General features: G+C 45.2%; 2 protein-coding genes across 3 annotated transcripts in view; both read right to left on the bottom strand.

The window, feature by feature from the left end:
- Nucleotides 1–10,295, bottom strand: part of ALDH7A1 (aldehyde dehydrogenase 7 family member A1) — a 52,244-nt gene extending 41,949 nt beyond the window's left edge. Inside the window, exons 1-3 of one of the 2 annotated variants that reach the window (XM_050794535.1) lie at nucleotides 9,572–10,295; nucleotides 8,243–8,296; nucleotides 7,578–7,643 (exon numbers count right to left, since the gene is read on the bottom strand). In XM_050794535.1, coding sequence (XP_050650492.1) covers nucleotides 7,578–7,643; nucleotides 8,243–8,296; nucleotides 9,572–9,763 — 312 coding nt within the window. In that variant the 5' untranslated portion in view covers nucleotides 9,764–10,295. The remainder of the gene's footprint in view (nucleotides 1–7,577; nucleotides 7,644–8,242; nucleotides 8,297–9,571) is intronic. The other variant, XM_050794537.1, reaches the window with a different exon arrangement.
- Nucleotides 711–6,352, bottom strand: LOC126957102 (uncharacterized). Its single transcript, XM_050794538.1, has 2 exons — nucleotides 4,976–6,352; nucleotides 711–4,935 (listed from the first exon to the last, which is right to left on the bottom strand). Exons 1-2 carry the CDS (start codon nucleotides 5,071–5,073, stop codon nucleotides 4,431–4,433), a joined length of 603 nt encoding a protein of 200 aa, XP_050650495.1. The 5' UTR covers nucleotides 5,074–6,352; the 3' UTR covers nucleotides 711–4,430.
- Nucleotides 10,296–14,455: the final 4,160 nt, after the last annotated feature.

The raw sequence follows: 14,455 nt of genomic DNA, 5'->3' as shown, positions 1-14,455 counted from the left end.
TTGAGAGGCCAAGGCAGGTGGATCACTTGGGGTCAGGAGTTCAAGATGAGCCTGGCCAACATGGTGAAACCCCATCTTTACTAAAAATGCAAAAATTAGCCGGGTATGGTGGCAGGTGCCTGTAATCCCAGCTACTCGGGAGGCTGAAACAGGAGAATCACTTGAACCCAGGAGGGGGAGGTTGCAGGGAGCTGAGAGCCCACCATTACACTCCAGCCTGGATGACAAGAGTGAAATTCCATCTCAAATAAAAAAATAAAAAAATAAAAGTACAGGTAAAAGGAACACTCCCCTCCATGAAACCTTCCCCCAGGCAGAGGCCAATCACACCCTCCCCCTAACTCCCACTGCGCCTAATCACAGTACTGCTCACACTTGCCTCACAGAGCTTGACTGTGAGCTCAAGGCTTTTTCCTTGCTCTCTCTTCTCCCCAAGTGTATTATCATGTCTTAGCACAGCTTTTCTGGATGGTCACTTTGCAATCTATTAACATTTAAAACATTCCTATCCTTTGTTTTATTTATTTATTTATTTTTTTTTTGAGACAGGGTCTCGCTCTGTTGCACCCAGGCTTGAGCGCAGTGGCACAATCTCGGCTCACTGCAACCTCCGCCTCTTGGGTTCAAGTGATTCTCCTGCCTCAGCCTCCCAAGTAGCTGGGATTACAGGCACCTGCCGCCACACCCGGCTAATTTTTTGTATTTTTAACAGAGACGGGGTTTCACCATTGTTGGTCAGGCTGGTCTCGAACTCCTGATCTCAGGTAATCCGCCCGCCTCGGTCTCCCAAAGTGCTGGGATTACAGGCATGACATTCCTACCCTTTAACTAAGCAGTTCAGCCTATGGAAACTGAGCTTATACATAAGTATGCAAAAGTATAGGTACAATGATATTCATTGCAGTGCTGTTTCTAGTAAAGAAAAAAATAAAACCATCCAACTGTCCATCAGCACATGATTGGTTAATTATGGAACAGTGATAAAATAAGGTCGATTTTTATGGGAAAACATTGAAAAGCTATGATAGGATAATAGAAAACAAGAAAACACTTATGGTAACTAAACTTTTGCTTAAATTTGGAGGAACATATACCAAGCTGTTCACAATGGTTTTTTCTGGTGAGTGAAATTATAACAGATTTTCATCCACAATTTGTATGTTTGCAATGTCTGTCATTTTCACAATATATGCACACTTTTGGAAACAGGAAACAAAACCTGTAGCATTAAATCAATCAGCACACAACCTATACATTTCCTAGCACATGGTGTGGGTTTAATGATGTTTCAATTGAATTTAGTAAGCACATTTATACGTTTAGTTAAGTTGGTTAATTTCAACTCAGAATGGCCAGTATACATGGCCTTTTACCTCTCATTCTGGACACATTTTATTCAGTCAGTCTTTCAACAATAATCATTGCACATGTTCTATGTGCCAGATACTGTGCTAATCCCTGGATACTCTACTGCAAATGAGGCAGTTACAATTCTTGCTCTCTATAGAGTTGACAGTCCATGGGGATGATAAAGGCAAGAAACAGGTAAGTACAATCTAATGTGGCAAATGCCACGAAAGGGGAGCTGGATTTCACAACTGGAGCAATCCAAAGTAGGCTTTTCACAAGTTTAGAGTTTAGGGCTAAGACCTAAAACATGCCAGATGTTGTGAAGAGGCAGGCAAAGTAGAGGAAAAGCATGGGGATAGAGAGGAACAGAGCATACGCAAAGGCTAAAAAGCAAGAGAAAGTGGTTTTAGAAAATTATGGCTGGGGATGGTGGTTCACACCTCTATTCCCAGCACTTTGGGAGGCCGAGGCAGGTGGATCATTTGAAATCAGGAGTTCAAGACCAGCTTGGCCAACATGGTGAGCCCCTGTAAACACAAAAATTAGCCACATATGGTGCCCATAATCCCAGGTTCTCAGGAGGCTGAGGCAGGAGAATCACTTGAACCCAGGAGGCAGAGGTTGTAGTGTGCCGAGATCACACCACTGCACTCCAGCCTGGGTGACAGAGTAAGACTCCACTCTTTCTCACCAGAGATGAGAGGGAAAATGAGGACACATGGGGATGCAGAGGGCAGAAACGGGCCCCATTCTGTGCTGAAACTGGCTCATGGAAGAAAGCAGCAAGTATATTCCTTAGAAAGAAATCAATTTCTATAAACTACCTTTCCATATGTTTCACTTTGTTTCCATTTCCCTTAAAGAAAAATGTTCCCTTTGAAAACTTCTAGAATTGGCCAGATGCAGTGGCTCATGCCTGTAATCCTAGCACTTTGGGAGTCCAAGGCGGGTGGATCACTTGAGGTCAGGAGTTCGAAACCAGCCTGGCCAACATGGTGAAACCCCATCTCTACTAAAAATATTTTTAAAATTGGTGGCGGGCGCCTGTAATCCCAGCTACTTGGGAGGCTGAGGTAGGAGAATCGCTTGAACAGGGGAGGCAGGGGTTGCAGTGAGCCAAGATGGCGCCATTGCACTCCAGCCTGGGCAACAAGAGCAAAACTCTGTCTGAAAAAAAAAAAAAGAAAAGAAAAGAAAAAGAAAAATTCTAGAATTAACTCAAATGAACTACATGAAACAGTGGTTTGTCCTAACACAGTCAAGGCCAGCCAAACGGACGAGGGCCAAGCAGAGAAGCCTCACATGAGGGAGGATCGAGACAGGAAAGCTTCTGTGACGAGAAGGGGGGTCAAGCTTTGGTCTGTTCTTACTGAGCCTCTCTAAGTCCCTGACCTATTGGCAGGCGCCCCAGAGCACAGTTAGGAAAAACTCTGCCTCTTTGCTAAACCTTGAACTCAATTGCTTAACTCAAAATCAAACAAGTAGGATCCCCAACGGACTCTACTATTACCCAGTAAAGCAACCTGTTCCCACTTAGCACCCCCATTCTATTTATTGGGAGGTCTAAAAAGCACCAGAAGTATGAGAAAGGATATTAGGTGCAGAGGCTGGCATGGTGAGCAAGACCTGACTGCCAGATAAGATCCTGAATGTGAAAATAGCAACCAAAAAAAGTACAGCCCGATATTTAAGAAAGATCATAATGTCAGCTGGCACTCCCTAGGGCAAAGATAGATTTAAAAACCAGTTCATTCCAGGTGCGGTGGCTCATGCCTGCAATCCCAGCACTTTGCGAGGCAGAGGCGGGCAGATCACTTGAGGTCAGGAGTTCAAGACCATCCTAGCCAACATGGTGAAACCCTGTTCTCTACTAAAAAACACACAAAAAAAATTTTTTTGCAATGGCTCATGCCTGTAGTTCCGGCTACTCAGGAAGATGAAGCAGGAGAATTGCTTGAGTCTAAGAGGTAGAGGTTGCAGTGAGCCAAGATCATGCCACTGCACTCCAGCCTGGGCAACAGAGCAAGACTCAGTCTCAAAAAAAAAAAAAGAAAAAAAAAAAATAGTTCAGGAAAAGACAAGATCCTGAATTCATATAAACTCTTTTTTTCTTTTTCAAATGTGTTTGTATTTACCCTGGATAAATAGACACATATAATAGACGCTTCTAGTCAGAAGACAACATGTTAAGTTGCACTAGCATTCAAAACAGTATATGCAAAGAGTGAACCCTCATGTAAATTGTGTACTTTAGTTAATAATAACACATCAACAATCGCTCATCAGTTGTAACAAAATATGACATACTAATGCAAAACTTTAATAATAGGGGAAATGGCCAGGCCTGGTGGCTCATGCCTGTAATCCCAGCACTTTGGGAGGTTGAGGTGGGCAAACTGCTTGAGCCCAGGAGTTTGAGACCAGCCTAGGCAACAGAGCAAAACCTCATCTCTACAAAAAATACAAAAATTAGCCAGGTGTGGAGGAACATGCCTGTAATCCTAGTTACTAAGGAGGCTGAGGTAGGAGGATTGCTTGAGCCCAGGTCGAAGCTGCAGTGAGCCGCAAGCTGTGAACATGCCACTGTACACTAGCCTGGGTGACAGAGTGAGACTCTGTCTTAAAAAAAAAAAAGGAAACTTGGGAAGAGGAATGAGGGAGGAATGGAAATTCTGTACTTTCTACTTGTTTTTCTGTAAACTTAAAACGGCTCTAAAAAATAAAAGTCTATTAATTTTTTTTTTCTTTGAGAGGGAGTTTTGCTCTTGTTGCCCAGGCTGGAGTGCAATGGCTCGATCTCAGCTCACGGTAACCTCCACCTCCCAGGTTCAAGTGATTCTCCTGCCTCAGCCTCCTGAGTAGCTGGGATTACAGGCGCACACCACCACGCCTGGCTAATTTTGTATTTTTTAGTGTAGACAGGGTTTCTCCATGTTGGTCAGGCTGGTCTCGAACTCCCAACCTCAGGTGATCCACCCACCTTGGCCTTCCAAAGTGTTGGGATTACAAGCGTGAGCTACCGTGCCTGGTCTATTTTTTTTTTTTAAGTATAAATGTATAGGAAGGCCGTGTGCAGTGGCTCACGCCTGTAATCCAAACACTTTGGAAGGCCAAGGCAGGTGGATCACGAGGTCAGGAGTTCGAGACCAACCTGGCCAGCATGGTGAAACCGTCTCTACTAAAAATACAAAAATTAGCCAGGCCTGCCACCCACTCTGGAAAGTGAGGAGCGCCTCTGCCCAGCCGCCGCCCCATCTGGGATGTGAGGAGTGCCACTGCCGGGCCATCCCAGGGTCTGGAAAGTGAGGAGCGCCTCTGCCCAGCTGCCCAACTGTCTGGGAAGTGAGGTGCCCCTCTGCCCGGCTGCCCACCATCTGGCAAGTGAGGAGCACCTCTGCCCGGCCGCTGCCCCATCTGGGAAGTGAGGAGCGCCTCTGCCAGGCTTCCCACCGTCTGGCCAAGTGAGGAGCACCCTCTGCCTCTGCCCCAGGGAAGTGAGGAGAGCCTCTGCCAGGCTTCCCACCGTCTGGCCAAGTGAGGAGCACCTCTGCCCCGCCGCCCCACCATCTGGGAAGTGAGGAGAGCCTCTGCCAGGCTTCCCACCGTCTGGCCAAGTGAGGAGCACCTCTGCCCCGCCGCCCCACCATCTGGGAAGTGTGGAGCGCCTCTGCCCCACTGCCCACCCTCTGGCAAGTGAGGAGCGCCTCTGCCCGGCCGCCCCATCTGGGAAGTAAGGAGCACCTCTGTCTGGCTTCTGCCCTGTCTGGAAAGTGAGGAGTGCCTCTGTCCAGCGGCTGTGCAACCTTCCAAGTGTGAAGTGACAGCCTTGTGTGTGATCTTTTCTGTCTTCCCCAAGTTTGCATTTTCGACATTAAAGCTTACTTTTTAATTAAAAGTTTTAAGTTGGAGAACATACTTAAGAAAAAAATTAGCCAGGCCTGGTGGTGCACATCTGTAGTCTCAGCTACTTGGGAGACTGAGGCAGGAAATTACTTGAACCTGGAAGGCAGAGGTTGCAGTAAGCGGAGATCACACCACTGCACTCCAGCCTGAGTGACAGAGCGAGACTCTATCTCAAAAGAAAAAAGTATATACGTATAGGAAAACAACAATTTTAAAAAAAATTACGCAGCTGGGCATGGTGGTTCACATCTGTAATCCCAGCACTTTGGGAGGCCAAAGAGGGCAGATCATTTGAACTTAGGAGTTCAAGACTGCCCTAGGCAATATGGTGAAACCCCATCTCTACAAAAAATGCAAAAAAATTAGCCAGGCATGGTGGTGTGTGCATGTAATCACAGCTACTTGGGAGGCTGAGATGGGAGGATCCCCTGAGCCCAGAAGGCAGAGGTCACAGTGAGCTGAGATTGACTCACTGCACTCCAGCCTAGGTGACAGAGCCAGATCCTGTCTTTAAAAAAAAAAAAAAAAAAAAAAAGCAGTAACTCTAGGATGGTATGCAATACAATCATCACAGGTCACAGGTCACAAAATTTTATACACGCCATGTATATATGAACGTACAATAATCACAGCTATGAAATAAATACATAAAAGACTGAAAGGAAATGCACCAAAACCTAAACCTAATAATCATTTTGCATTGCAGAGGTTGGGGTAAGGGAACTAAATTTGTTTATCTTATTTACAGCATCAATCTTTTCTTAAAAAAAAAAAAAAAAAAGAAAAAGAATATTTATTACTTTTATGATCAGAAATAAATAAAAGTTTTTAAAACAATGAAGGATATTGTTTTGGACACTATTCTCTATCCAGGTAGGGTGAACTTTACCTAGCACACTGTTTACTTGTGGAAGTGGTATTTTTCTGCCCAAAGACACTTTTGATTGTGTATAATGGAAGCCGAGGCCATACTTCTATCCATAATTAAAGTAGAGGAAAGATGTGCTTCATGCTTTACACAAAGACGTCTCTTGGCTGATTAAAAAAAAAAAAAGAAAAAAAAAAAGCTTCATCCAACCCAGGGCTCTCCTGGACAGGTTGCCACTCTGCAACCCACCCCAACCCCACCCCAACCCCCCTTGCAATCATTGACTCAGAGAAAACACTGCAGCTCAGCAGTCCCTCACCCAGCAGCACAGGGTTTAACTCAAATGTATGGAGGCTTTTCCTGTGCCAGGCTCTCCAGTAAACACTTTAAATGATTAACTCATTTAACCCTCCCAGAAGGCAGGCACCCTCAGTCTTTTCTTTTTACAAGACAAAGCACACTGAGGATGGGGGTAGTGGGAAGGTTGGGAAATCAGGCTATCCCGGTTCGGTTTGCCTTTACTCTCCCCTTCTCAGGAGCCTAGCCCCCACCTAGTGACGAGTCAGTGTGGCCAGCCCAGCCCCAGTCACAGTTCCTAAATTTGCTCTCCACCAATGGTGGAGACTCAGAGACCAAGGAGGCTGACTCTGCCTCACAGCCTCATTAGACAGTCAAGGAATATGAGCTTCTGACCCTGAGAAAGGGATGCTGCCACTGCTCTTTTTTTTCCTTTTTTTTTGAGACGGAGTCTCACTCTGTCGCCCAGGCTGGATGGAGTGTAGTGGTGCTATCTTGGTTCACTGCAGCCTCCGCCTCCCAAGCTCAAGCAATTCTACTGCCTCAGCCTCCCGAGTAGACTGGATTACACGTGCCACCATGTTCGGCTAATTTTTGTATTTTTACTACAGACAGGGTTTCACCACGTTGGCCAGGCTGGTCTCAAACTCCTGACCTCAGATGATCCACCTGCCTCAGCCTCCTAAAAGTGCTGGGATTACAGGTGTGAGCCACCAGGTCCAGTCTGCTGCTGTTCTTTAAACCAGGAATGCTGACCTATTGCTGAGATACTCCCAGACAAATCTGGCAGGGGGTAAGAGGAGGAGCAAATGAATATATCTAGCATAGGTCTTCTATTCATTTTCTATTTAATTATAAATTCAAGTAATTTCAGTGAAGAATAGTGTTCACAGCTCAAGTTTATACTATACCAGCACAAAGTTTTAATTCATTTAAATTTATCCATTCAATGAATGGCAAGTACAGAAAAGGCACTACCCTAGAAATATGGCAGAGGTGTTACCAAGACAGCAGGAGCCCTAGTACAGTATCACAGCCCCCAAGGAGCTCACATTTTAACAAGGCAGCACTGACCTGCTTATCAGATGTTTATGTATCTCATTGCTTACAATAGGCAAAGTGACCTCTTATGAATTCTAGAAACAAAGGTCATACTTACATCTGCCCAGATTTTCCATGCTTCTTTTGCTTTCTTTACAGTTTCTTCATAGTCTGCCACACTGGCCTAAATTAAGAAGTAGGGGGACAGAGAGGGGGAAATAAAGAAAAGTGATGACAATCTTCTAGAACACACAAATATTTTCAGAAGACAATTGGAAAATCTCTAGGGTTCTCTAACATTTATGGCTGAGAATGATTCCCACAGTCTACACTCCCCAAAACTAGCTAGAACCCGGTAAAACAGGTTGGAATCCAGCTATGCCTTAAAACCTTGCTTTTCAAAGCAAATCTGTCAGCTTCATCTGAGAACAACATGTGAGGCATATTAGAAATGCAGAACCTTGAGCTCCAACCCAAACTTCAGAAATCAAAAGCTTCATTCTAACAAAATCCTCAGGTACTTCAGAAGCACTGTCTTAAATGGCCCTCTGCCTAGTCTTTCTATGCTTCGCCTTTTCTATGGTTCTTTCCTTTTCACGCCCCCACCCAAGGGAGGACAGTCTCCCCCAGACAGTCCTAAATGTCAAATGAAAAATAAACACATTATTCTCTGCATTTGTGATTTTGTATTATTCTTCATCTGCCTAACTGGCTTCTGCCTCTAAAGAAAGCCTGCACAAACTCCTTGTGTGTAATTTGAATTAAACACACACACACACTTACCTGTCGGACTCTTGCTATTGGCTCATTGTTAGCAGGGCAATAGGTCGTAATAACCTTAAAACAAAAGGATGATGATCATGTATAGAAAACGTAATCCCTTCTGAAGTAAGGGAATAGACCAAACTTCAGGGGAAAGAAAAAGAAGAGAGGAAAAAATGATATAATATCCAAACTCAAAAACCTTAGGTTAACTTCTGTTACATATAAACCACTCTACAGAGGTTGTCTTTCATTTCTGACTTAAACATTAGAAACTACCTTTACTGCAAAACTCTCCCCGACATCTCAATATCAGGTGTATAAACAAAAGCTTTAATGTAACCAGTTATTTTGCCTCTTTTTCCATTAATAACAGCCCAAACTGACTAGTTTTAGTTATTCCTTCTCTCCCTTACTAGTGACAAGTCATATCTGCTCAGAGATGAAATGGCCAAGGTGGGAAAACCATGGGAAAGGCCTGTGTCCACACCAGTTGGAGAGGTCTCAGGTCAACAATGAAAGGGAAAATCAAGGCACAGCTAAAAAGGCCTAATGATTAGATATCACATGGAAATCAAGATTAAACACTGAGGTTTGAGGAGCAATTAAAATTATCTGTATCTCCTACAGCCACTAATAACCAAAAGGAAGAAGTGTTCCCTTTACCAAGGCAGGTTCATTATATAATATACAACGTCCAACAAAGTTTAACTGTTATATAACGTCTTCTTATAAAAAATTTTCTTTTTAAAAAAATCTGTGCGATAATAACCTTACCTTTCCTTTGTATTCTATAAAACGTTGTATTGAGCAGTAACGGGCATCAGGCGCGGTGTTAAGCCCTGGGCAACGGAGAAATGCTGAAAACCCAGTCCTCAAAGGAGTTCACAACCCAAAGTAAAACATGGCAGGATTTCAGCAAGTCCGAGCTTGCAAACTCCCAAGGAATTCAGGAAGAGAGATAACTTTAAACTACACTGAAGAACGTTACTTGCGGTGCATGTCACAGGTGAAGAGCCAAAGTTAAGCTCTAAATTAAGATCAGTTGCACCCCTCAATGTGCCACATTTCTCACTACAGATCCAAGACCACAAGGTTTTAAATATGAGCGGGAAGTTTAGGCCCCTACAGCTCCAAAATGACTTCGGTTCTGCATAGGGCACAAGGACCTAAAATCTAAGTTTTCATTTTAAAGGCACCCTACACGAGAAAACTTGTACTGTGGAGCTTCAAAATCTCCCACTCTGTACTACCTCCTCCAGCGCCAGCGGGGACTCGGTAGGTCAGTGCCCGCCCGGCCTCCTCGAGCGAACCCCGGCGGCTGCAGAGATTTCTTAAGCGCCCGCATACCTCTCCCCGGCCTCCCCAGCTTCCATTATACACGCCCTCGTTTTCCTCGCGGAGCCCCAGCTCTTTCAGCCACGCATACTGGGGTTGATTGATGAGGAGAGTGGACATGAAGGCGGCAGGCCTGCTCCAAGGTCCGGGGAGCTTGCTGGTCTTTGCAGCGTGCACACACAGCGCGCGGGGTAGGCGCCACATACTGAGCTCAGAATTCGGAAGGAGCCTAAGGCCGGTCGAGTTGCTGAACTAGAGCCCCGCCCCCCGCCCGAGAGAACCCATTGGGCAGACCCGATCCCTCCCACAGGGTACGACCCCGCCACCGCCCCGTCGGCCCCTAGTCTTCCGGAGATGCCTGAGGCTGAATCCTGCCTGGAACAATGGGAGTGCCATAGGGAGGAGTGGGCTGCTGCCATCTGGTGAAAGACTCCGGGAGCCACGGCTCCAGCTAGGAATTCTTTTCAGCAAAATATTGGCGCTGAAGTATAGCAGGCTATAGCAGGGGTTCTGAAACTGTAAAATGCCTGAAGTTACCTGGTGGTCGTGGTAAATGCTCATTCTGATTCAGTAAGTCTGGGCTAGGGTCGGAGAGCCGACATTCCTAACCAGCTCCTTAGCGATGGCGATGCCTCTGGTCCCTGGAGTAGCCAAGGGAGGGTTTGTATTGAGGGGCGGGGGAAGGGTTGTTTGTTTTCACTGTTTTGGTAAATTACAAATGAAAGATTTGTAATTAATGATAAATATTAGATTGTTGCATTTCCTCTATAAATACCCTGCCTAGGTATATTCTTACTTTATTTTTTATTTATTTATTTATTTATTTATTTTGTTTTTTTGGAGACGGAGTTTCGATCTTGTTGCCCGAACTAGAGTGCAATGGCGCGATCTCGGCTCACTGCAACCTCCGCCTCCCGGGTTCAAGCGGATTCTCGTGCCTCAGCCTCCCAGTAGCTGCGATTACAGGTGTGTGCCACCACACCCAGCTAATTTTTTTGTATTTTTAGTAGAAACGGGGTTTCACCATGTTAGCCAGACTGGTCTGGAACTCCTGACCTCTGATCTGCCCACCTCAGTCTCTCAAAGTCCTGGGATTACAGGTGTGAGCCACTGCATCCGTCCTATTCTTGCTTTTTTTTTTTTTTTTTTTTTTTTTTAGAGGGAGTCTTGCACTGTCCCTGGGGCTGGAGTCCAATGGCTCAATCTCAGCTCACTGCCACCTCCACCTTCTGGGTTAAGGCGATTCTCCTGCCTCAGCCTCCTGCGTAGCTGGGATTTCAGGCGCCCACTACCACACTTGGCCAATTTTTTGTATTTTGAATATTGAGGGGGTTTCACTATGTTGGCTAGACTGGTCTCGAACTCCTGACCTCGTGATCCACCCGCCTCAGCCTCCCAAAGTGCTGGGATTACAGGTATGAGCCACAGCACCCGGCTCTTACTTTTAAAGAATAAAGACAGTTTTGATCAATTTCCTTCATTCTCCATTTCTTCTGTCTTCCTACACTATCCTTTCACTCGTGCATGCCCCATCTCATTTCACAATAACTGGGCCAACCCTATAAGAAGGAAATACTAATATCTCAATTGGCATTATTTGAACATGAGTTTAAAATATGCTTGCCCATGCTAGAGTGCCGTGGCAAGATCATGGCTTACTGAAGCCTCAACCTCCAGGGCTCTAGTGATCCTCCTACCTCAACCTCCTGAGTCGCTGGGACTACAGGCATGCTACCACACCCAGCTAATTTTTGTGGGTTTTTTGTAAAGACGGGGTTCCCCCATGTTGCCCAGGCTGGTCTGCACCTCTTGGCTCAAGGGATCTGCCCACCTCGGCCTCCCAAACTGCTGGGATTACAGGCTTGAACCACTGGCCTCCCAAACTGCTGGGATTACAGGCTTGAGCCACCGCTCCTGGCCCCTTTCATCTCTGCATTCAAGCATGAGCTTTATCTCTTCCACCCTTATAATAAAAATGATTTGAACAAACACTCTGCATGTATCAAGCAGCTACCAGAAACTGCAGTTAGTACTAGGCATACATGCAAGATGCTTCCTTTTGTAAATGCTACGGTTTTTTCCTATTAGGGCAAGGACCATCTCTGACTCATCCTTGCATTGCTCCACAGTTCCTAGCATTGTTCCAAGTTTATGCTCACTTATATGAGTGTATGAACAAATGAACCAATGAATAACACCTTCGAAGGAGTAACAATGCCCTATCTGACATCGGTAATCTCTATCAACAACCCTGCTGCTGTCTTCCATCTACACGGAGGACCACAGTGCTAATTTTTCTAATTTTAATTCTCAGACTTCTTTTGTGTGTGTTTTTTTTTTTGTTTTGTTTTGTTTTTTGAGGCAGAGTCTCACTCTGTCGCCAGGTTGGAGTACAGTGGCGCAATCTCAACTCACCACAACCTCCACCTCCCAGGTTCAAGTGATTCGCCTGCCTCAGCCTCCTGAGTAGCTGGGACTACAGGTACGCACCATCACACCCAGCTAATTTTTGTATTTTTAGTAGAGACAGGGTTTCACCACGTTGGCCAGGATGGTCTCGATTTCCTGACCTTGTGATCCACCCACCTCAGCCTCCCAAAGTGCTGGGATTACAGGCATTAGCCACCGCACCCAGCTAATTCTCAGACATTTTAACTGACTCTCATCACTTTCTATCAGCCAACAAAGATTCTTTGTCTGCATATTCCAAAACCACATTATTTATTCTTTTCTCTTCCATTCACTTCCACGAAATTAAAACACATAGACAGATGCACTGAGGATTAGGAGCAATACATAGTGTCCTCAAGGAGTGTTGGCTTCCCTCTCTTCAAGTCAAGAAGAGAAGTGTGGCCATCCTTCTAAACCAATTCTGGCTGGCTGGGCACAGTGGCTCATACCTGTGATCCCAGAACTTTGGGAGGCCAAGGTGGAAGGATCACTTAGTGATCAGGAGTTCGAGACCAGCCTGGCCAACACGGTGAAACCCCATCTCTACTAAAAATACAAAAATTAGCCAGATGTGGTGGTGCACATCTGAAGGTCCAGCTACTTGGGAGGCTGAGCCTGGAGAATCGCTTAAACCCAGGATGTGGAGGTTGCAGAGCACCAAGATCGTGCCATTCCATTCCAGCCTGGGGGACAGAGCAAGACCCTGTCTCAAAAAATAACTAAATAAGCCGATTCTGGGAAAATAGGCACCAGCAACTGCTCACACTGAAAATAGGGATTGCATCCTTTTTCTACCTTGTTTTTTCAAAACTCCTGTTAGCCCTGCTTAACAGGAGTTCAGGAAAAATCAGAAATGATGAATTGTAATGAGGCTGAGCAGGAAGAGACAGAATTAAATGAATCATATATGAAAGCACTTTGAAAACTGCAAAGCCCTATAGAAATTAAAATGTAGTGGCTAAACTCAGGACACCTTAAAACAGTTCTGTATTAAAAGTGGCAGAGGAACCAGGTACTGTGGCTCACGCCTGTAGTCCCAGCACTTTGGGAGACCAAGGAGGGCAAATCAAGAGTCAGGGCGATCAGGAGTTCGAGACCAGCCTGACCAACATGGTCAAGTGCCATCTCTACTAAAAATACAAAAATTAGCCGAGCCTGGTGGTGTATGCCTGTATTCCCAGCTATTTGGGAGACTGAGGGATGAGAATGACTTGAACCCGGGAGGCAGAGGCTGCAGTGAGCCGAGATTTTGCCACTGCACTCCAGCCTGGGAGACAGAGCAAACTTGTCTCAAAAAGAAGAAAGAAAGAATTTAATAGACAGGAGGCCACCCACGCCGTGTGGGAGACAGAGTTATTACTCAAATCAATCTCTTGGAGAATTCAGGGACTAGTGTTTTCCAAAGATAGTTTGGGGAAGGGATGGAATGGCTAAGCAATGGGTTCTTGCTGCTTACTGGCTGGGGATACAGTCATTGGGGTGTGGGAAATTGTCCTCAAGCAGGTCAATAGCTTCTGTGTGGGACCACAGAAGCGGTTAGAGCTTCAGGTGGAACCATTGGTAGTCATACATGCAAAATACCTGAAAAGATATCTCAAAATGCCAATCTTAGGGTCTACAATAGTGATGTTATCTGGAAGAGTAATTGGAAAAGTTGCGTACCTTGTGACCTCTGGGATAATGACTGGCAACGGTTTATGTCTACACCTTAGCAGAATTCAGCCTCCTTTATCCTTCTACCCTGGTGATTTCTTATTAGCTTTACAAAGGCGGTTGGCTTTTGGGGAAGGGTTATTATCATTTAAACTATAAACTAAATATCTCCCAAAGTTACACTGACTGGCCCAAGCCCAGGAATAATTAAGGGCAGCTTGAAGGCTAAAAGCAAAATAGGGGTTAGCTAGATCAGATCTCCCCCGCTGCCGTAATTTTCTCACTGTTACAATTTTTGCAAAGGCGATTCCAAGATAATCTTTAAAGAATGGGGTGGGTTGAGGGAAGGGCCTTCCAGGCCGAGTGAACAGCAAATGCAGAGGGCTTGCCTGAGGAACAACAGGTTCAGCGCGCCCGCGGCTGGGCAGGGGGACACACCAGGACCAGTGACCTGGTGCCCAGTCCACATAACCTTGTTTGCCATTGTAAAAAGTAAAATAGAGGTTCCTCTTCAAAGACTTTCCTCCCCATCTAATTAGGAATAAATAGTAACCTCTCTTAAAAGCAAAATTTATTCAAAGACCTGTGCTAACATTCTTAAATATCTGCTAGCTATAATAAAATAAATGTACTTTATGTTCTTAGCTCCCACAATTTAGCCTAAATATTTGCCCTGGCATGCTTATACTAGTCCAAGCAAGCATTAGGTCATAGCCTGTTCCTCTTCCTTATTTAAAAGTGTTTTTGTCTTTCTCCACATTCCACAAGGTACTTCTTCCTTCCTTTGTTCTC

Source organism: Macaca thibetana, chromosome 6, assembly GCF_024542745.1.
Source record: "Macaca thibetana thibetana isolate TM-01 chromosome 6, ASM2454274v1, whole genome shotgun sequence".
NCBI lineage: Eukaryota > Metazoa > Chordata > Mammalia > Primates > Cercopithecidae > Macaca > Macaca thibetana.
This window is presented reverse-complemented; position numbering and strand designations above follow the sequence as displayed.

Bases quoted from the DNA above. Each gene is read 5' to 3' on its own strand.
- LOC126957102 (XM_050794538.1), bottom strand. From the start codon at position 5,073: ATGGGGCGGCCGGGCAGAGGCGCTCCTCACTTGCCAGAGGGTGGGCAG. The intron at 4,936-4,975 runs GTGCTCCTCACT...AGCCTGGCAGAG, and splicing joins GGTGGGGCGGCGGGGCAGAG to GCTCTCCTCACTTCCCAGAT.